Source organism: Rhinatrema bivittatum, chromosome 8 (assembly GCF_901001135.1).
Source record: "Rhinatrema bivittatum chromosome 8, aRhiBiv1.1, whole genome shotgun sequence".
Lineage (NCBI taxonomy): Eukaryota > Metazoa > Chordata > Amphibia > Gymnophiona > Rhinatrematidae > Rhinatrema > Rhinatrema bivittatum.
In genome coordinates, this window is record NC_042622.1 from 154,422,506 (window position 1) to 154,444,404 (window position 21,899).

The 21,899-nt window shown below is 48.4% G+C and overlaps 1 protein-coding gene across 1 annotated transcript in view; it reads right to left on the bottom strand.

The window, feature by feature from the left end:
* Positions 1-21,899, bottom strand: part of DPP3 (dipeptidyl peptidase 3) — a 118,231-nt gene that overhangs the window by 46,995 nt on the left and 49,337 nt on the right. Inside the window, exons 8-9 of the mRNA XM_029613091.1 lie at positions 19,688-19,818; positions 19,522-19,580 (exon numbers count right to left, since the gene is read on the bottom strand). Of these exons, the coding sequence (XP_029468951.1) occupies positions 19,522-19,580; positions 19,688-19,818 (190 nt within the window). The remainder of the gene's footprint in view (positions 1-19,521; positions 19,581-19,687; positions 19,819-21,899) is intronic.

Consider the following 21,899-nt stretch of genomic DNA (forward strand, 5'->3'; position numbering starts at 1 on the left):
GGCATGAGGATGTGGACAAGTGAACAGCAGAAGAAGGTAGTAGGGCCGGCAGCATGCAGCTAGAACAGTTATCCTCATAACAGCCATGGATCTTTCTAACCATATGAAGCGCAATTTCCCCTCCTCCCCCCAAACCCAGGACAGGAGTGTTTTAATAATGAGGTGAGAAAATAATAAACAGTGCGCATCTTTTGGGGAGGGCAATTTTCAGAGTCCACACAGAGTTCACAAAACTGTGCGTACTTTGTACCTGGGGGCCTGTAGGCTCATTTCCAAACTTTGTGGCGTTTCCCTCTGAAAATGAGGGCCTGTGCTCACACCATGGATATAAAGCACATACTACTGCAAGCACATACTAGAGCAAGACCAGAAAGTATGTACACTGATTTGAAAATGCAATCAATCACACATACTTTCTCTTACTGATTTAACCCTGCCCACTTTCAGCAACAGTAAAAGGGGAAAAATAATAAAACTATGGTTTTACCCAGGTAAACACAAGTTTATCTGTGTATAAAGTTTGCTTATTGGCCCTTAAGTGTTTAACATGCTCTACTAGAACAATTCAACAAGTAGTTTTGGGGTTGCCAGAGTGAAGAGTAAAGCATGTATTATGAAACATTAAAAGCCATTGAAAAAAAACACAGGCAATCCTGCAGCTGGGTCTGTGGTAAGACATGGAAAGGGAGGGGTGCTGAGTATGAACTAAGTGGGAGCTCTGATACGCTCAGCTTCCAAAGATGGTAGAATGCAAATGAGCAAGGTAACTAAAATTGGATAAGGAGAAAGATCTTATAACCAGTCACACTCTAAGGCTGTCAACTGAAAATAACAGGACTGACTGGATAGATCAATTGGTCTTTCTCTGCTGTGTAAGAAGATAATTTTAAGAAGCTAGCTAGATCCCGGGAAGACTTTGTATCGCAAAGAGAGAACTATGGATCAGAACAGGCTCTAATGATTGATGATTGTGGATCGATATATTGCATTTAATTTAAGTACAAGGATTGTATAAAGGCATAACACTATTGCCGTCTTTGTTCCCCTCACTCCTGAAGATTTCCTGGCAACAATGAGCTGATAAAGAGTTAAGATAACCCCAAAAAACATCTTGTGTCTCTCAATACTTGGGAAGATCAAAGACTAAAGACTAGTACTGATACCAATGAGCTGATAATGAGTTAAGAAAACCTCAAAAGACATCTGGTGTCTCTTAACAAATGGGAAGATCAAAGACTAGTACTGAAATACCTTCCTAGTTGTAAATCTTTTGTTAAAGTGCAAATTGAAACACCTAACTTGCAAAGGGTTATATAAGGAATTGAATTTGCCCATTCTCGAGCAAAGAGCGAAACAGATGGTTCTATTTGGGGTCCCCAAGCTCGCAGTTTTCCAGGTTTTTCAAGGACACTTATACAAGGAAGACATATAAGGGAAGTGTTCTTTGTATAATATTTCTGCTGTTTCCTATTTACCTATATTGATTTATGTATGGTTTACTATGATACTGTATTCGTTTTTGATATTACTTATCTTAGCTGATTATCCATATATTTACAACATTTAGTAAACTAGGTTTTGGTTTTGCAATATTTGTTAATGTGTGTTCGATAACATAATACACCTCCCACGGCCACCTCGCACATTCTGTCATATACAGGGTTTCAAAAACACACTTGCTTACTCACATGGGACAAGAACACATTCTCAACTACCAGGTTAGGATGGCAGAAACTCATATATCCTACAGAAAGGCCTCGAAAACCTATATTTTAGGCAGGTTTATAGTCAGGAGGTATCTGGGCCATCATTATAATAGGAAAATTGGTTCTTACCTGCTAATTTTCGTTCCTGTAGTTCCAAGTATCAGTCCAGACTGCTGGGTTATGCCTCCCTTCCAGCAGATGGAGTCAGAGAAAAGCTGAAAAGCCCTAGATAACCTGGTGTGCTACCTACGATCCTTCAGTATAATCACTATTAAAGCAGAATGAAGTAAATTTAACAACCAATGACTAGATCAATGCAAACCTTAACCTCTAAAAAACCAGAACATGTGAAAAAAACCAACCACATCGTCGTGTCGTAGTATAGGTGCACCATCTTCGAAAAATTCTGCAAAGAGAAAAATACAATTAGCTGAGCGGACTCTCCATACATACCCATGGGTGGGCATCTGGACTGATCCTTGGTACTACAGGAACGAAAATTAGCAGGTAAGAACCAATTTTCCTTTCCTTGTACGTACCAGGATCAGTCCAGACTGATGGGATGTACCCAAGCTGCTCTAAGAGGGGTGGGACCCGGAGAGGCCCGCTCGAATTCACTGCTGCCAAAAGTATCCACTTGTGGATCCCGGACATCCAAATGGTAATGCTTAGCAAAGGTGTGCAAAGATTTCCAAGTGGCTGCCCTGCAAATCTCTTGAGGTGACACACATTGGCTTTCTGCCCAGGAAGCTGCTTGCGACCTGATGGAATACGTTTTAAGACCATCTGGTACTTGCCGCCCGTGACATATGTAAGCCGAGGCAATAGCCTCTTTCAACCAGCGGGCAATAGTAGCCTTAGAAGCCTTACATCCCTTCTTAGGACCGCTCCATAAGACAAACAGATGGTCGAATAATCGAAAAGGATTAGTCACCTCCAAGTACCTCAAAAGAATCCGGCAAACATCCAATCTCCTCAGATCCCAGGCCTGAGGAGAATTCCGATCCATATCTGGAAAGGCCGGCAACTCAACTGTCTGGTTGACATGAAAGGTCGAAACCACCTTTGGCAAAAAGGAGGGTACCATCCGAAGCGAAACCCCCGAGTCTGAAATTCGCAAGAACGGCTCTCTATATGACAACGCTTGAAGTTCGGAAACTCGTCTAGCCGAACAAATAGCCATGAGAAAAACCACCTTGAGTGTTAAATCTTTCAATGTAGCCCATTTGAGAGGCTAAACGGAGAACCGCAAAGCCCAGGGAGAACCAAATTCAAACTCCATGAGGGACATTTCACGCATACTGGCGGGTGAGAGTGTTTGGCCCCCTTCAAAAAATGGACTACATCCGGATATCCTCCTATAGAAGAACCATCAATCTTACCTCTCAAACAGCCTAACGCTGACACCTGGACCCGGAGCGAGCTGTACGCCAAACCTTTCTTTAAGCCTTCCTGCAAAAAGGCAAGAATGTGGACGATAGAGGCCTGCCGCGGGGACGCCTTCAACCCGCTGCACCAAGAATCAAACACTTTCCAAACCCGAACATAGGTAATGGAAGTAGAAGTCTTTTGCGCACAAAGTAGAGTGGTAATCACTGCCTCCGGATAGCCTTTCTTTCTCAATTGCTTCCTCTCATAAGCCAAGCAGCGAGACAAAAGCGAGCTGCCTGATCGAAAAATACGGGACCCTGTCTCAGTAAATTTGGTAGATGACCCAGACGTAAGGGGCCCTCGATCGCGAGGTTGATCAGGTCTGCGAACCATGGCCTCCGTGGCCACTTCAGAGCCGCAAGGATGACCGGCCCCCGGTGGGACTCTATTCACCTTAAAATCTTTCCCACCAACGGCCAAGGAGGGAACACATATAAGAGAATGTCGGGGGGCCAAGGAAGGACCAGGGCATCCATCCCTTCCGACCTGTGCTCCCATCTGCAGCTGAAAAAATGAGCCACTTTTGTGTTCAGACGAGTCGCCATCAAATCCAACCGAGGAGTCCCCCAATGGCGCATCACTAGCTGCATCGCCTCCTCGGACAGTTCCCATTTGCCGGGATCTAGTCGTTGACAACTGAGAAAATCCGCCTGGACGTTGTCCACTTTGGCTATGTGAGATGCTGCTATGCGGGCCAGGTGACGTTCCGCCCAGGACATTAGCTTGTCTGCCTCGGAGGCTACCGGCCGACTCCTTGTTCCTCCTTGCCGGTTTATGTAAGCCACAGTGGTCACGTTGTCGGAGAGGATCTGTACCGTCCGCTGCCGAACTATCGGAAGAAACTGGCGTAGCGCTAAACGAATTGCTCTGGTTTCCAACTGGTTGATGGACCACTTGGTCTGCAGAGGTGTCCACTGACCCTGTGCCGCTCGCGATTGACAGACTGCCCCCCACCCGGAGAGGTGGCATCCGTTGTCACGATTAGCAACTGTGGATTTTCCAGGTCCACTCCCCGAAGCAAGTGATCCGATACCAACCACCAATCCAGGCTGGCCTGGGCGGGCTCCTGTAACGGCAAGGGTAGGTGGAACTCCTCCGACTTGGGATCCCAACGGGAAAGCAATGCCCTCTGCAATGGTCTCATATGAGCAAAGGCCCAAAGAATCATCTCTAGGGTAGATGCCATAGAACCAAGAACTTGTAAATAATCCCACGCCGTGGGCAAAGGAAGGGCCAATAGACGGCGAACTTGAGCCATGAGCTTCTCCATCCTCAACAGAGGCAGGGAAACCTTGCCCGCAGATGTGTCGAAACGAGCTCCCAGAAACTCCAATATTTGAGATGGGACTAGCTGGCTCTTGGCGCAATTGACTACCCAGCCTAGTGAATGCAGATGGTGTAAGACAGACTGAACCGCCACCTTGCAAAGCTCCGCTGATTTTGCTCGAATGAGCCAGTCATCCAGATATGGATGCACTAGTATCCCCTCGCGGCAACGGCAGGCTGCGACTACTACCATCACCTTGGTGAAGACTCCGGGAGCCGTCACCAGTCCGAACGGAAGAGCGCAAAACTGGTAGTGCTCCCCCAGAACCATGAACCTCAGGAACCTCTGATGGTACGTTTGAATACCTATGTGAAGGTAAGCTTCCGTCAGATCCAAAGAGGCCAAAAATTCGCACGGCCGCAATGACGGATCTCAACGTCTCCATTCGAAACCAAGGGACTCGCAACACTTTGTTGACCTTCTTTAAATCCAAGATAGGACAGAATAAGCCCTCCTTTTTGGGGACTACGAAGTAAATGGAGTACCGACCAGTCCGACATTCGTCTGGCGGAACTGGGACAATCGCTCCCAAGTCCTTCAACTGAGACAGGGTTTGAAGAATCACCTGACGTTTTGCTGGCGCCCCACCGGGAGACACAAGAAACAGATCCCGAAGAAGCCGAGCAAAATCCAAAGCGTAACCTCGATTTTTAACATCTAGTACCCATTGGTCCGACGTGATTTTGATCCATTCCTCGCGAAACAGGGAGAGATGTCCCCCTATCCTCAGCACAGAGGAACAGGCCAGCGCACCTTCATTGGGGAGCTTTGTTAGTGGCGAAACCTTGAGAGGAACCACTACATGGAGGCTGCCTGCCACGAAAGGAATGCGCCCATGCCTGCGACCGTACTGATGTTTGCCGAGGGGCAAAGGAAGCACCCCTGCCAGAACAGAAGCGACGTTGACCTCGGAAATGACCTCGAGAGGCGCCGAAGGGCCGAGACGATCTGGGCTTGTCCTCAGGTAGTTTGTAAACCTTGTTGTTCCCCTTGAAAGGAAAGGAACCTAACTGAGACTTAGACGAGGCATCAGTCGACCAATTATGGAGCCACAGCAGCCTCCTCGCGGAAACCGCCGAAGACACGGTAAGTGCAGAGGTATGGAGAAGATCGTATAACGCATCCGCCATATAGGCAACCACTGATTCCATGCAGTTCGTCTGCTCCGTCTCCCCTGGAAGGAGTTCCTGGGATGTGAGCAGCTGCTGAATCCAGCGGAGGGTAGCCCTCTGTATAAGGCTGCTACAGACGGCGGCCCGCACCCCTAGTGCGGACACCTCAAAAATCCGCTTGAGCAAAATTTCCAGCTTTCGATCTTGAAGATCCTTAAGAGCCGCTCCTCCCGTGACGGGAATTCATGGTATGCTTAGCTATGGCCGTGACAACCGAGTCCACCTTCGGAACCTTAAGAAGATCCAAGGTCTCACCTGGTAGCAGATAAAGCTTTTCCATGGCCCTGCTGACTCGCAAGGTGGCTTAAGGCGCATCCCATTCCCAGGACAGAATTTGGAAAAGCTTTGAATGAAAAGGAAAAGTTTGAGGTGGATCGTGAAGTCCCAATAACACTGAATCCCCCGGAGAAGAATCAGATACTGCCTGCGGAGCCGGGTTCTCCAGCTCCTGAAGAACACGTGGGATTAACTGATCCAGTTCCTCCTTACGGAACAGGCGGAGCACCTGTGGATCATCTCCCTTCAGCGGGGCGGCACTATCCACAACATTGCCTAAGTCTAACATGGAGGGGGTCCTGCAGCGCTGGATTTAATGGAATGGAGGGTCCAGGAAACCCCCCAAACAGAACTGAGGGAGGAAGCCGAGGTCCAGCACCCCCTGGGTCCGCAGCCGGTTTAAATTTCTTTGCTGGGGCCGGATACTGCATGTCCCAGTCAACCTCCGCTTCCAGATACACCCTATGGAGGAGTAACACAAATTGGGATGAAAATGGGTGCTGTTGCTTTAAGGCTCCCCCGGAGGTAAAGTGGAGGGAGGGTCTGTGTCTGGCTGCCGATCGCGGGGCCGTTGAGGGCTCAAAGCCGGCGGGAATAGAGGAGGGAGATCTTCTCCCTCTGAGCCTGGCACAGCATCTGAAATCGGAGCAGGCAAGATGGCCACCGCTCCCGAGCTGCGCGGGGAGGAGGCAGGCCTCTGCCTGCGAGCCGCCGAATCGCTCCCCGAGCTGCACGATCGCGGCAGGGAGCCTCCCTCTCTGAAATTGGCCTCCGCGAAGGTCCCTCGCCCCCGGGAATACACCGGGAGCACAGACCTTCGCATGAGAGCCGAGACACCGGCTCCCCACAATCCCCGCAGCACAAACCATGCGGCATTTCGAGCGTGCGAAATAAGAGAAGGCAGCTTGGTGACCGGAGGCCCGGGAGAGATGGCAGGCTAGTGCTGAAGAACAGCTTGTAAAAGTAAGGGCTGGTTTATTTATCGTTGCTATCTGGGTTTTTTTTGTTTTTTTAAACACGCCAGCCAACAGGGGCAAAGAAAAAAATTTCCCTGAATGAAAACAGCACCCTCCAGAGGAAAGGTATCGTCTCTGGGATGAAGGGGGGGAGAGTGACCGGCCCACCGATTAATACTCCCCCCAACTCACCGGGCAGTAACACTATCTCTGGGAAAGAATGGCATTAAGGCACTGCCCTGCCTTGCCTGCCCTTTAGGTCGCTCACAAGTTGCTGACAGGATTTTTTAACTTTTTAACCTTTTTAACTTTTTTTTTCTTTTTGAAATCAGATTGATCTAGCCAAAGGAATATCCCAAAAATCAAACCTGTTAACCCAGGTAGCGAATAATTTCACAAGGATCAGGACCATAGGTTATGCTCTCTTTCATCTGCTGGAGTCAGAGATATACTGAAGGATCGTAGGTAGTACACCAGGTTATCCAAGGGGTGCTTTTCAGCTTTTCTCTGACTCCATCTGCTGGAAGGGAGGCATAACTCAGCAGTCTGGACTTATCCTGGTACATACAGGGAAAGACATCTATTCAGTACTCCGTGCTATAAAGTACTCAAATGTCAGTATTATCTTTTTAGTTGATTGTTTTTTTATTGTTAGTCTATGTTTCTATTTAATGCTGTTTGTATTTTTATTATGTATATGACTCCTTCTGTAATCTACCACGATCTATTATATGTGATTTTATTTATTATTTATTTATTTATAGATTTTTCTATACCGGGGTACGTAAATAACATCACCTCGGTTTACATTCAAACAGTAATTCAGCATTGCGCTTTACAATATAACAAGGTAACTAAACAAAAACAATACAGTATATAACTTTGTATTAATAGAATATAAGCAATATATGAGAGATTGTGGCAGTTAGGAAGAGTAGTTGAGGATTCAGATCATTGATAGTAGGCTTTTTTAAATAGCCAGGTTTTAAGGTTTTGTTTAAATTTTTTGTGACAGAGTTCCTGGCGTAATTCAGAGGGCATGGTGTTCCATATTGTTGATCCAGCAATGATGAAAGATCGTTCTTTTGTACTAGAGAGTTTAGTCAGATTGGGTGCTGGAATATTTAGTTTGGCTAAATTCTGGAATCTCGTTGGGCGAGAAGATGTTCTGAATTGTAGTTGATCTGTAAACCAGAGCATTTCTCTGTTTTGAATGGCTTTGTGTATTAGCGACATAGATTTATAAATTATCCTGTAAGCCACAGGTAGCCAGTGCAAAGACTGAAGAGCTGGAGTGATGTGATCATGGCGGCTTGTGTCGGTGATAATGCGGGCAGCTGCATTTTGCAGCATTTGCAAAGGTTGAATGGTGGCTTTGGGTAGACCCAGTAACAGAGCATTGCAGTAATCAATCTTTGATAAAATAGTTGCTTGTAAAACTGTGCGGAAATCATATTGGTATAATAGAGATTTAATACGTTTAAGCGTGAATAGCTTAAAGAAACCATTTTTTACCGTATCCGCGATGAATTTTTTAAACGTGAGATTGCTGTCAATGATGATACCAAGGCTGCGTACTTGTTGTGAAATAGTGGAGTTGTTTTGAGCAATATCAGAGTTGATCAGTATTGTATTTTTTGGAGGTGAAATTATAAGTTCAGTTTTATTGGTATTTATAGCCAATTGGTTGTCTGTGAGGATTGTTTTAATTTCTAATAAAGCTACCTTCCAGGTACTCAGTGCATTTGTGATTGTGCTGGTTATAGGTATGAGTATTTGAACATCATCTGCGTAGATGAAGTGTTGAAGACCCAATTTAGAGAGTAACCGGCATAGCGGTGTAAGGTAAACATTGAACAATGTGGAGGAGAGAGAAGATCCTTGGGGGACTCCTTGAGAGAGGTTTCTTGGCTTGGATTCACTTCGTCCACATCTAACGCTGTATGTTCTATTGCTCAGGAATGACTGAAACCATAGTAAAGCTGATCCCGAGATACCTATTTCAGATAGACGGGTAATAAGAGTGTTGTGGTTTACCGTGTCGAAAGCAGCTGATCTGGCTGATAATAAATTTTAATAAAAGAAAATTATTCCTCACCTGCTAATTTTCGTTCCTGTAGTACCACGGATCAGTCCAGAGTGTGGGTTGTGTCCCCCTTCCAGCAGATGGAGTCAGAGCAAAAACTGAAAGGACGGCCCCTTACAGGTTGGAGCTCCCTCTGTGTCCCTTCAGTATCTAGAATATCAGAGCCAGAAAGCCCATGGTATGGATCAACTTGAAAACGTAAACAGAAAACATGAACTTGAAACGTGAACCTGTAACGCTTAGAACTTGCAAAAAGAACTGACATACAGACTGATAGAGAAGAAGTGGAGCTGGGCTCAATCCAGAAAGAAAAAGGGAGGGCGTCTGGACTGATCCGTGGTACTACAGGAACGAAAATTAGCAGGTGAGGAATAATTTTCTTTTCCCTCTACGTACCCGGATCAGTCCAGACAGTGGGATATACCAAAGCTTCCCTAAGTAGGGTGGGCCCTGGATAGCCCAGCATGAAGAACTTGCGCACCAAATGATCCAAACTGCGAAGAGGGAACATGTAGGCGATAGTGGCGCGCGAAGGTGTGCAAAGATTTCCAGGTAGCTGCTCTACAGATCTCCTGAGCAGAAACAGAATAGCTCTCCGCCCAGGAGGTAGATTGGGAGCGAAGAGAATGAGCCTTAATGCCTTCCGGAGGCGGACACCCAGCCCCGATGTAGGCGGAAGAAATTGCATCTTTTAACCACCGTGCAATGGTGGTCTTGGAAGCCTTATATCCTTTCTTGGGTCCGCTCCATAGCACAAAGAGATGGTCAGTAAAGCGAAACAGATTAGTCACATCCATATAGCGCATGAGGACCCTTTTCACGTCAAGGCGCTTGAGCTCTTGAGGACAATCAGCTGGGAAGGATGGGAGCTCTACCGACTGATTCAGATGAAAAGCAGAAACCACCTTGGGTAAGAAAGCTGGGACCGTGCGTAAAGAAACCCCCGAATCTGTGAAACGGAGGGAGGGCTCCCTACATGACAAGGCCTGTAATTCCGATATGCGGCGAGCGGAACAGATGGCCACGAGGAACACCGACTTGAGAGTGAGGTCCTTGAGGGTGGCGCTGCGAAGAGGTTCAAACGGCGGGCCATCCAGGATCTGGAGGACCAAATTGAGATTCCAGGACAGACATGACAAGTGAAGCGGAGGCCGGACATGTTTCACCCCTTGCAAAAACTGGACAATGTCAGGGTGTGCCGAGAGACGAAGTCCATGAGATTGAGACACGAGGACCCCAAGAGCCGCTACCTGGACCTTTAAGGAGTTGTAGGCCAGCCCCTTCTCCAAACCTTGCTACAGGAAGGCGAGAATGTTGGAGATGGAAGCATGGTGTGGAGAAACATGCAGGGTGAAACACCACGTTTCAAACACTTTCCATTCACGAGCATAAGCAATGGACGTAGATGGTTTTCGAGCCTGAAGTAGGGTGGAAATAACCTCGTCCGAGTATCCCCGCCGTCTCAACCGGCGCCGTTCAAAAGCCATGCCGCAAGACAAAAGCGATCTACCCGTTTAAAAAATACTGGTCCTTGACGGAGGAGGTTCGGAAGATGTCCCAGCCGTAGAGGGCCATCCACTTCCAAGTTGATATGATCCGCGAACCACGGCCTGCGAGCCCATTCCGGAGCTACCAGGATTACTGGACCCTGATGGAGTTCTATCCTCCGGAGGATCTTTCCCACCAGAGGCCATGGTGGGAACACGTAGAGCAAGAGATTCCGAGGCCATGGAAAGACCAGGGCATCTATGCCTTCTGCGCCGTGCTCTCTCCTGTGACTGAAGAAGCGCGCGGCCTTCGTATTCCATTGTGTTGCCATCAGATCTAGGTGGGGCATTCCCCATCTTTGCACCAGAAGTTGCATTGCTTCTTCAGAGAGTTCCCACTCTCCCGGATCTAAGCGCTGTTGACTTAAGAAGTCTGCTTGAACATTGTCCACCCCTGTGATGTGAGAGGCCACCAGTCAGGAGAGATGAGACTCCACCCATACCATCAACTTGTCAGTCTCTTGGGAGACGTGCCGACTTCTCATGCCGCCTTGGCGGTTGATGTATACCACCGTCATCGCGTTGTCTGAGAGAATTCGCACCGCACGCCCTTGGAGTAAGGGAAGGAAATGTTTGAGTGCCAGACAGACCACCCTGGTCTCCAGACGATTGATAGGCCAGGTCGCCTGGGTGGGTGACGATTGCCCCTGTATCGACTGTGACCCACATACTGCTCCCCAGCCGGAGAGGCTGGCGTCCGTGGTGACTATTATCCACTGAGGGATTTCCAGGTCCACTCCTTGTAATAGGTGATCCAGGCTGAGCCACTAGAGCAGGCTGTGTCTGGTTGACTCCGCAAGTGGAAGAGGGGTATGGAACTCCCGTGACACAGGTTTTCAATGAGAGAGTAACGCCTGCTGGAGCAGACGCATGTGGGCAAAAGCCCATAGCACTAAGTCTATGGTTGACGCCATAGAGCCCAGCAGTTGGAGGTAGTCCCAGGCAGTGGGTGGAGAGAGAACCCTGAAGCGTTGCAGTTGAGAAATGAGGGAGTCCGCTCGATCCTGATGGAGGAAGACTTTCCCCTGTCTGGTGTTGAAGTGTGCGCCTAGGAAATCTATTGTTTGTGAAGGGGTGAGGTGACTCTTGGGAAGGTTGATGACCCAGCCTAGGGAGCATAGGAGATGTAGCACCCGCTGGATGGCTTGTTGGCACAGACTCCGGGACTTCGCCCGGATGAGCCAGTCGTCTAGGTAAGGATGAACTAGGATCCCTTCCTTTCGGAGAGCAACAGCTACCACCACCATCACCTTGTTCAACGTCCGTGGAGCTGTTGCTAGTCCGAACGGCAGATCCTGGAATTGGAAATGCTGTCTCAGAATCTTGAAGCGAAGGAAGCGCTGATGTGACTGGAGGATAGGAATATGTAGATAAGCTTCCCTTAAGTCTAGGGAAGCTAGAAACTCTCCTTTGTGAACCGCCGAGATCACGGAGCATAAGGTTTCCATCCTGAAGTGTGGAATTTTGAGGGCCCTGTTGACCATCTTGAGGTCGAGGATAGGACGGAAGTCTCCTTCTTTCTTGGGAACCACAAAGTAGATGGAATAGTGGCCTGACCCTTGTTCCGACAGGTCTACCTGGATGATGGCCCCAAAGCCCAGGAGCCGGACCAGTGTGCGCCTCACTATATCTTGCTTTTTCACCGGACCACAGGGGGAGAAGACAAATCGGTCTCTTAGGCATTGAGCAAATTCTAACGTGTAGCCATGTTTGAAGATATCCAGGACCCACTGGTGTGAGGTGACCTTGACCCACTCCTTGTAGAAATGGGACAGCCGTCCGCCTATCCTGGGGGTGGAGGAGTGGGCCAGCAAGATTTCATTGTGTGGACTTGGCAGCCCCTTGGGAAGGGCTGTCCCTGGACTGTCTGCGGCCACAAAAGGAATAAGACCAGGACTGTGACCGGGATGAGGCATTTCTCTGTGGAGCTGGTCTGGACTGACGAAAACGACGCTGACCTCTGAAACGGTAACGCGTGGAGCCGAAGGAGCTGAAGCCCCGAGGCCGGTCTTCAGGTAACTTATGCACCTTATTCTCCCCAAGGGACCTTATGAGTTGTTCCAGCTCGTCCCCAAAAAGCAATTTTCCTTTAAAAGGCAAAGAGCCCAGTCTAGCTTTGGAAGAAGAATCCGCTGCCCAATTGCGGAGCCAAAGCAGGTGTCGAGCGGAGACGGCAGAGGCCATAGTTCTGGCCAGGACTCGGAGATCATAGCACCTGCCCCATATGCCACTACTGCCTCCAGGCGGTCCGCTTGTCTTGCTTCTTCAGGAGGAAGCTCTTGAGCACCAAGTAATTGTTGCATCCAACAGAGCCCTGCTCGTTGCATGAGAGAGCTGCAGACTGCCACACGGACCCCCAGAGCCGAAACTTCGAAGATCCTCTTCAAATATATCTCAAGCTTGTGATCTTGGGTGTCTTTTAGCGCGGTGCCACCTGTGACCGGGATAGTTGTCCTTTTTGTGACTGCGGACACTGAAGCATCAACGCTGGGCACCTTGAGGAGATCCAAAGAGTCCTAGGGAAATGGGTAAAGTTTGTCCATTGCCCTACCGACCCGGAGGGAGCCATCAGGAAATTCCCATTCTCTTGACAACAACTGAAGTAGCCTGTGATAAAAAAGAAAAGTTTTCGCGGGGGGCCGAAGGCCCACCAAGAGAGGGTCCCCCTTTCTCCCAGTCTCACTGGGCCCCGCAGGCTCCTGTGGGGCTTCAATGTCTAGTTCTTCAAGGACTTGCGGAATGAGCGGGTCCAATTCATCCCTCTGAAAGAGTCTTAAAACTCGTGGGTCATCCCCTTCCAGTAGCGGTACCGGGTCATCCAAGTCTGGGTCCGGATGTTGGGGGAGGAGGGGGTCGGGGTTAGCCGGTTGGGGGGCCACTCGCACCCAAGAAGGGCAAGGAATTCTCGGAGGTTGTGAGCCCCCTGTGGTGCCTGTCCCTGGGGGAGCCGGAGGATTAGGTATCTGAGCAAGATCTGGTACATCCCCATTCCCTTGGAATCTAGGAATTTTTGGGGGAGGGGGAGCTGCTGAATCCTGGGAGAGCCTTGCCAAGTATGCACTATGCATGAGCAAAATAAATTCTGTTCAAAACGGCCCCGGGGGGGCAGCGGGAGGGACCCTATTAACCTGTCCCACGATGGAATTATGAGGAGCAGGGCTCGTTGGCGTCAGAATTGCTGGGGGGGGGGGGGGGCGAGGAACCAGAGTCATCAAGTAAATCGGGAGACGCAGGAGCAGGCAGCTCCGAAATCAAAATGGCCGTCGTTCCTTCTTCAGAACGGGACGGAGCCGGCCTCCCCGAGGACGGGTGCGCAGAAGCATGCGAAATCGGACAGCCCCCCGATCTAGACGATCCCTCCTCGCCGGGGAGGCAGCTCGAGCAGAGGCCCTCGCAGGAGAGTCGCCCAGACTCCCCGAAGGCTGTACATCGCATCGAACGCGGCATGGGAGAGTGAAAAATAGCTCTCCTGGAGGCTTTCAGCAGCAATATGTACAAGAGCTGAACAGAGGAATGGCGCCTGTCTACACGGCCCGAGGAAGCGACGTCTCAGGGTGGGCTGCTGAGGGGGGAAGAGGTTGGAGCCACCAACATTCACCCAGAAAACAGCTGTGCAAGACGCTGAAAAAAGGAAAGTACAGAAAACAACACTCACCCCCAAAACAGACAGGGAAGGAGCCATAAGAAACTGTCCCTATCAAGTTCTGCCTGCAAATCCAGGAATGATTGGGAGAAGTGAGAAATTTAGTCTTGTAATTTAAATATATATATATATATATTTTTTTTTTAAAGTTGTCCATACCATAAAAGTAAGAAATATAGAATGTAGTAAAGAATGCTGGGGAGCCGTAGGTGTCCCATGCCATCTGCTGGAGTCAGAGAAAATACTGAAGGGACACAGAGGGCGCTCCAACCTGTAAAGGGCCGTCTTTTCAGTTTTTGCTCTGACTCCATCTGCTGGAAGAGGGACACAACCCACTGTCTGGACTGATCCAGGTACGTACACAGGGAAATACCAAATATTAAATACTAGCAGGCCTGAGAGCTGGGGTTGCTGATGGGGGCAACTTTTGCCCCATTTGGGTCCCAGGCAAACGATGCATAAACAAGGCCAGTTTTGGCAGGGGGGGAGGATCAAACAGGCAATTGCCTGGGCTTCCTCAACAAAGATGAGTGATGTCACTGAGGCATGCCTTCAAGGTATCTGGCTCATGCCTTAGTTTCTGCCCTGGGAGCCCTGAGAGGGAGGAAGCAGCAGAAGTGGTTTCCAGGTGTAGAAGAAAGTAGCTGAAGTATCTTTCAGGAATGGACAGAAAGAAGAGGATGACAGAAAGTGAGAGAGAAGGGGGAAGAGTGGAGAGAGGGATGTGGGGATGGGGAAGAGAGGAAAAGAGAGAACAAAAGGACTTCTGGGAGGAGGGAAAAGAGAAGAGTGAGAAGGAAGGGATAAGAGAAGGAAAACTGAAGGGCAAAGATGGGGCATAAAGAGGGGGAGAAGAAAAAAGAGTGAGGGAAAAGGGAGAGAATGGGTGGCAGGTGCAGGGGGGACTGGAGGAGGAAAGAGAGGACTCCTAACTAGAATGGGGGGAGGTAAGCAATGTGGAGTGGAAGGTCTAGGGCCAATTTTGTTCTATATCTTTGTTAGTGATATTGTGAAGGAGTTAGAGGAAAAAGTTTGCCTGAAGTAGACAGAATGAAAAGTGATCTAAGAAAGCTTGAGGAGCGGTCTAATACTTGGCAGTTAAGATTAAATGCCAAAAATTGCAGAGTCGTGCACTTGGGGCGCAGGAATCAATGGGAGTGTTATATGATAGGTGGTGAGGAGCTGATATGCATTGACCAGGAAAGGGCCCTTGGTGTGTTAGTGTCAGATGATCTTAAGGTAGTGAAACAGTGTGATAAGTTGGTCAGAGGCGGATTGGCCTATCGGGGGATCGGGCTTCCCCCGGTGGGCCGGTCGCTCCCATCACGTGATTTTTTTTTTTTTTTTTTTAAACTTCCCGGCCAAAGACAAGAAGAGGGTCTGCGGGCGCTGCGGCCCGAAGAGAAACCTGCGGGCAGGGCCAGTGGAAGCACTAGGCCTGGGCCTGGGGCGCCGCGAGCAGTGGTATCCCGAGGGGAGCCAATGCCCCGGACGCAGGGAGGCTCATGCGGTGCTGCGACAGGCAGATGGGCAGGGCCGTGGTGAGGCTCACGTCACCACGGACCGAAGAAAAAGATCGCGTTTAAACGCGCTGATGCTCCTCCTCCTTCCTGCCTGTGCGGCCCCAGAAATAAACGTTGCCAGAGCCGCGGGGGCAGGAAGGAGGAGGGGCATCAGCGTGTGCAGAAGAGGAGCAGCGCTTACGGGCCGCCGCAACGGCCCGAGAAGAGGAAGAGGCCCAGTAGCAGGGCCGCTGCAGAGCCCATCCTGCGGCGACCCGCGAAGAGGAGGCCCAGAGGTGAGAGAGAGGCTGAGGGTCTGTAGAGTGTGCGTGCGTGTATGAGATGAGTTGAGAGATTGTGTGTGAGAGTGAGGACCTGAATGTTTGCAGAGACAGCATGTGAGAGCCTGTGTGTGTGAGAGAGACAGCATGTGACAGTGAGAGCCTGTGTGTGTGTATGAATGATTGTATGAGAGACAGCATGTGACAGTGAGAGCCTGTGCTTGAGCAAGACAGCATGTGGGAGTGAGAGAGAGCCTGTGTGTGTGAGAGTCAGACAGCATGTGTCAGTGAGAGACTGTGTGTATGAATGATTTTATATGAGAGAGCATGTGACAATGAGAGCCTGTGTGTGTGTGTGAGAGAGAGAGAGAGAGAAAGCATGTGAGAATGAGAACCTGACTGTGTGTTTGAGGGAAGAAGATGGAGAGAAAAGAAACAGAAAAAAAGACAATATAAAAGGAATTGGCAAAAAAAATAAGAAAGGGAAGTTGGAAAAAAAAAAGCCTGTGACCAACCAATTAGAAAACTAAGATCAGACAGCAAAGTTAAAAAAAAATAAATTACTTTTTAGTGATTGGCACATGTAATCTTTGGGAATGTGCAAAAATAGCACTTTCTCTATGCGGATCTCACAATATACGAGATCAGCATGGAGAAAGTGGAAGCCCACAGGGCTTGCACAAAGGAGGCAGCAGAATGGGTTTCAGTGTCAGTAGCAGCAATCGGCACCTCCCCAATAGCCATGTGGCAGCAGTGACAGTGGCAGCAGAGGAATGAGAGAGGTTCCGAGGTTGCTGGCAAAAGAGAGGGGGGTCTGCCTTTAGTGTGTGCATGTGTATGAATGGGACTCTGCTGGGGGTATATGTGTGTGAATGCATGGGTGCCTGCCTGGGGGTCTGTGTGTGTGAGAATGAATGTGTGCATGCCTGGGGGATGGGGAAGGAGTGGTGTGAAAATGAATGGGAGCCTGCCTGGGGGTCAGTGTGTGTGTGAGAGAATGACTGGGAGTTTGCCTGGGTGTGTGTGTATGTGAGGGAGCCAGTGAGTGTGAGAACATGAGTGTGTATGAGAAAATCCAGGGGGGTAAGAGTTTGTGTGTGGGGTGTGTGTGGAGGGAGAGAGAGTGTCTTAGAGCTTGAGAGTGTGTCAGTGTCTGTGAGAGCGAGAGGTTATGGTGGGTATAAGAGCATGAATGTGTATGTATGTGACAGTGTATGTGTGAGAGAGAATGGACATGTGAGTATGTGTGAAAGAGAAAGGATAACCTCCTAATCCTCGACTATATCAGGCTGTCTGGAAATCAAGAGCTCCCACAGAAGGGGACAGCAGGGGCTTTTTAAAATCCTTATTAGTTTTAATTATTGAATATTATTTGATGTCTGCTCTTTTTGAAATATTTTATTGGTGTTATATACAAATTTTTGAAAATTTCCCCGAGTTAAATTACTAGAGGTTCTATTCATCAGCAGTTTTGAAATATATATTTTTAGTATGATTTTCCTATTGTGATATTTTATAGTTCTTGATTTTGTTTGATGTTTTATGAAGAATGATGGTATTTTCTTTTTTTCCATTGCTGCATTATATACAGTCTAACTTGTTGTGATTTCCAGTTCAGTTTGTCTGTGCATATTTTATGGTCCCTTTATTCTGTATTTGGTGACTCACCAAATTGTATATGTAATTGGGTACCCATGGGCCAGTATGGAGAAAAATCCCCCGGGCCACTATTTTCCCACAATCCACCCCTGAAGTTGGTGGCCAAAGCCGGGAGAATACTTACAAACAGCAGAAGAAAAGAAGTAATTATACCTCTTTACAGATCTTTGGTGAGGCCGAACATAGACTACTGTGTTTAGGTCTGGAGGCCATATCTCAGAAAGGATATAGAAAGGCCGGAGACAGTCCAGAGTAGGGCAACCAAAATGGTGCAGGGTTTATATGGGAAGCTCTATGACAGGAAACTGAAAGAACTTAATATGTATGCTCTAAGAGACCCGAGTCAAGGGGATATGATACAGACTTTTAGATATCTGAAAGGTATTAGTGCACAAAAGTCAAGGCCTTTCAATGGAAAGGAAGCTGTAGAAGTAGGGGTCACAATATGAAACTCCAAGTGGATAAATTCTGGAACAATGTCAGGAGGTATTTTTCCATGATGAGGGTGATCAATGCCTGGAATGCCCACCTGGAGGATGTAGAAATCACAAGGACAGTAGCAGATTTCAAGAAGACAATGGATAAACACAGAGGATCCCTGGTGGCAAAAGAATGGTAATGAAAGGACTTCACAGACTTCACAGACTTCACTGAGCGACGGTTGGAGCCCAGGGCAGTTGTGATATGGCTTCACTGTGCCTCCTGGGTGGCATTAGGAAACCTGCATGGAGCGGCAGTTGTAACTTTATAGGGGACACAACAGGATTGGGGGTTATGTTCCATGTGGGAATTTGATCTACTTTGGTAAATGCACATAAAATCACTGCTTGGCAGACTAGATGGATCTTTTGGTTTTTATCTGCCTTCATTTATTATGTTACTAAGAACGTGAGAGAACTGTTATTTTGGGGAGGGGGAAAGGCACAGAAGGTGAGCGTAAAAGGCGAGTACATTTTGTCCCTAGTGAGAACATCCTGGAAGAATTTCAGATTCCCTGGTCATCTACTAGATTCAAACAACAACCACACTGGTATTGGTAGCTATTTAGATTAGGGAACCATACAACTGGGTCTCTCTGCAGGCTGCAAGTACAGTAATGACTAAAAGCCCTAGCAGACATGTAGGTGTTCATGCAGCCTGCTCTGTCTGGCAGGTTACACAAGGGACCTAGGCGGATGGATGGATGTGATATCATTGATGAATGTCGGTATATAAAACCGTTAAATAAATAAATAAATAAATAAATGTTCATGTAGTGGCTATGCTGGTATTGGTAGCTATTTATATCATTACAAGGCTGTGTGGATAGATATGGGAAGGGAGAGATGCTGAACGTGAACAAAAAAATGGGAGCTCTTGTATGCTCATCTGCCTATGATGGCAACATACAAATGAGAAGATGGCAATAACTGTCCTGGATAAGGCGAAAGATCTTACTATGGTCATGCTCTATAGCTGGCAGCTGCCGAAAAATCCTTAGCAGTGTGGACAGGAATAACTGGTCAGGCTGGGTGGGCCAGTAGATCTATTTCTTCTGTTATTAACTATGTTAATACATTTTATTTTAAAAAAAAGCAAAAGGGCATAAGAAGTAGCATATAGTTGCGGGATAAATAGACCAGTATCGGCAGGTATTGAGCCAAGAAATGATTGAGGTGATTTCTGAAGCTCCCACAGATTCAGGACCAAGATATTTGGTTGAGGGACAGAAACTAACTAGCTGGAAGGTCAGAGAGTCAAGAGGTGAAAGGGACAAAACCAACTTGGATAAAGACTGATCCCCTGCAGGTGGTCAGGTTTGTACAGCTGACAGCTGAGAGATATCCTTAGCTAGAGAAAAGTAGGCATGGGACAACTGGGCACGCTAGATGGGACACTTGGTCCTTATGTGCTGAAGCCTATTAATGTTACTATGGTAGACCAAAACTGAATTACCTTCAAACTCGCCACGGGATCCATAAGGGTCTCGATAGCTCTCAATGAATCCAATGTAGCTACAGGAGACAGAAACATCACATGCTCAGCAATATATAAACACATGATAAAATCCAGTACTGCACATGCTGTCAGTGCTATAGAAAAATAAGCCAGTGCCGGGCACCTCTCTACAATTGGCCCCTTGTCCCGAATCCAGTGACGTGATCCTTCTTTGTGAGCCTCGATGGATCCAGAGAAGAAACTTTTTATGTAAAATTCCAGCATCTGGTCCTGATGGGTGTTAACGGTGTAAGCCTGTAGGAGCGAGGGGGAGGAGGGAAGGAGCCAGTGGGAGAAAGCAGACAGAAGAGAGAGGAGATGGGGAGTAGAGAAGAGGACAGGAGACACAAGACAGACGGAGAGAGAGAGAACACGTGATAAGGAGGGTAAAGAAGAGAGTTGGTGAAGGGAGAAAGTGGAAAGGAGAGTCAGGGAGGAGAGGAATGGGAAGGGGAGGAATCACGAGAGGAAAGTGAGGAAGAAAAGACATGGGAAGAGAAAGGAAGGGAGGGAGATGAGACAATTAAACAGAAAATATGACATTCTATATAGCCTCGGTTCAACTCCCTATGCATTTCTTTTGCTCCCATTCTGTGCCTTCCGAATCACTATCCAACTTTAAAAAGTGGAAAAGTCAGATGTTCCCCTAAGGACATACTTTCACACAAAGTTTGATGCTGCTAGGTCTAGTCGTTCTAAAGTTATTAGGGGGACACGGACTCATAAAAACATATATTGCAACACATATATTGCAACACCTACAGACATTTTACCATCTAATAAATTTCTCTGATTTATTGAGCCGAGGCTAAAAATGACAGAAAAGAATGAAAGAGAAGAACTTCACTCAACAGAAAGACAAACTGAGGACAATATTCAGACATAGCTGGCTAACAGGTCAATACAGTAAAGTGCGGCCGCGTTACCCTGCTTCTAACCTGCCTTCTACTCACAATTTGGCCGCGTTAGTCCAACTCGCGATTCACTATCCCCTTTAACCCATCCTTACCGCCTCTTTAAATCAACGGGTAACCCCTTCCGCCCGCGGCATGTATATGAGATGTAAACGATCGGATTAGCTATTCCCCCCCATTCAGTAGCACGCGCCCCGACTCTCTCCTTTTTAACCTGCAGTTTAGCCGCACATTTAACCTGCTAATTTACTGCCTACCCCTACCCCTGCGTTAGAGGCAGGGATAAGGGTAGACGGCAAACTTTCCCCCAAAAGAAAACTTAAAATCCTAAAATCCCCTCCTCCCGAAGCGACTCGACATGTAAAATATGTAAAACCTAAAATCCCCTCCTCCCGAAGCGACTCGACATGTAAAATATGTGAATAAGTGTAACCAACTTACTTTTTGTTTCTTTTTCAGCCCTTTCAGCCTTCTCTGCCGTCCTCCAGAGGGGGCAGCCGGCGGCGAAAGCGGCTTCCAATGGCCCCCGCCGGCGAAGACGGACGAACGAACGCCCGTAGTGCACGGGCGCTCAAGCCAATGAAAGCACATGGACGGGCGTGCGTGACGTACGCCGTGACATCACGCGTGCGTTCGTCCGTCTTCGCCGGCGGGGGCCGCTGGAAGCTGCTTTCGCCGCTGGCTGCCCCCGCCGGAGGATGGCAGAGAAGGCTGAAAGGGCTGGCTCTAGTCAGTGAAGCATACGCCGTGACGTCATGCGCTTCGCTGGCTAGAGCGCCCAAATTGACGGGCGCTCAAGCCAATGAAAGCACATGAACGCGCGTGCGTGACATCACGGCGTACGTCACGCACGCACGTTCATGTGCTTTCATTGGCTTGAGCGCCCGTGCACTACGGGCATGTGTTCGTCCGTCTTCGCCGGCGGGGGCAGCCGGCGGCGAAAGCGGCTTCCAGCGGCCCCCGCTGGCGAGGACGGCAGAGAAGGCTGAAAGGGCTGAAAAAGAAACAAAAAGTAAGTTGGTTACACTTATTCACATATTTTACATGTCGAGTCGCTTCGGGAGGAGGGGGTTTTAGGTTTTCTTTGGTTAAAGTTGGGATCCACTTCCTGGTGCCTGTCATTTGAAATGACAGGCACCAGCGCACCCAGGATACTGTATAGGCGCTGTATAAAGCACCTATAAAGTAAAATGGGTTGTGCGGGCCTAACGCTTCACGGACGCTTCTTGGACGCGGCTTGCATTTGCATGCGATTTTAATACAGTATCGAGCGGACTGTGCGTGTGGCAAACGCGGGTGCGCCGGGCACTAACGCAGCTCTTCCTACCGCTCCTTACTGTATCGGCCTGTAAGTCAGTTAGCCAGATAAGGCTTATGTGGCTAACTTACATGGAATATTCAGCAGCCACTTAGTTCTACTTA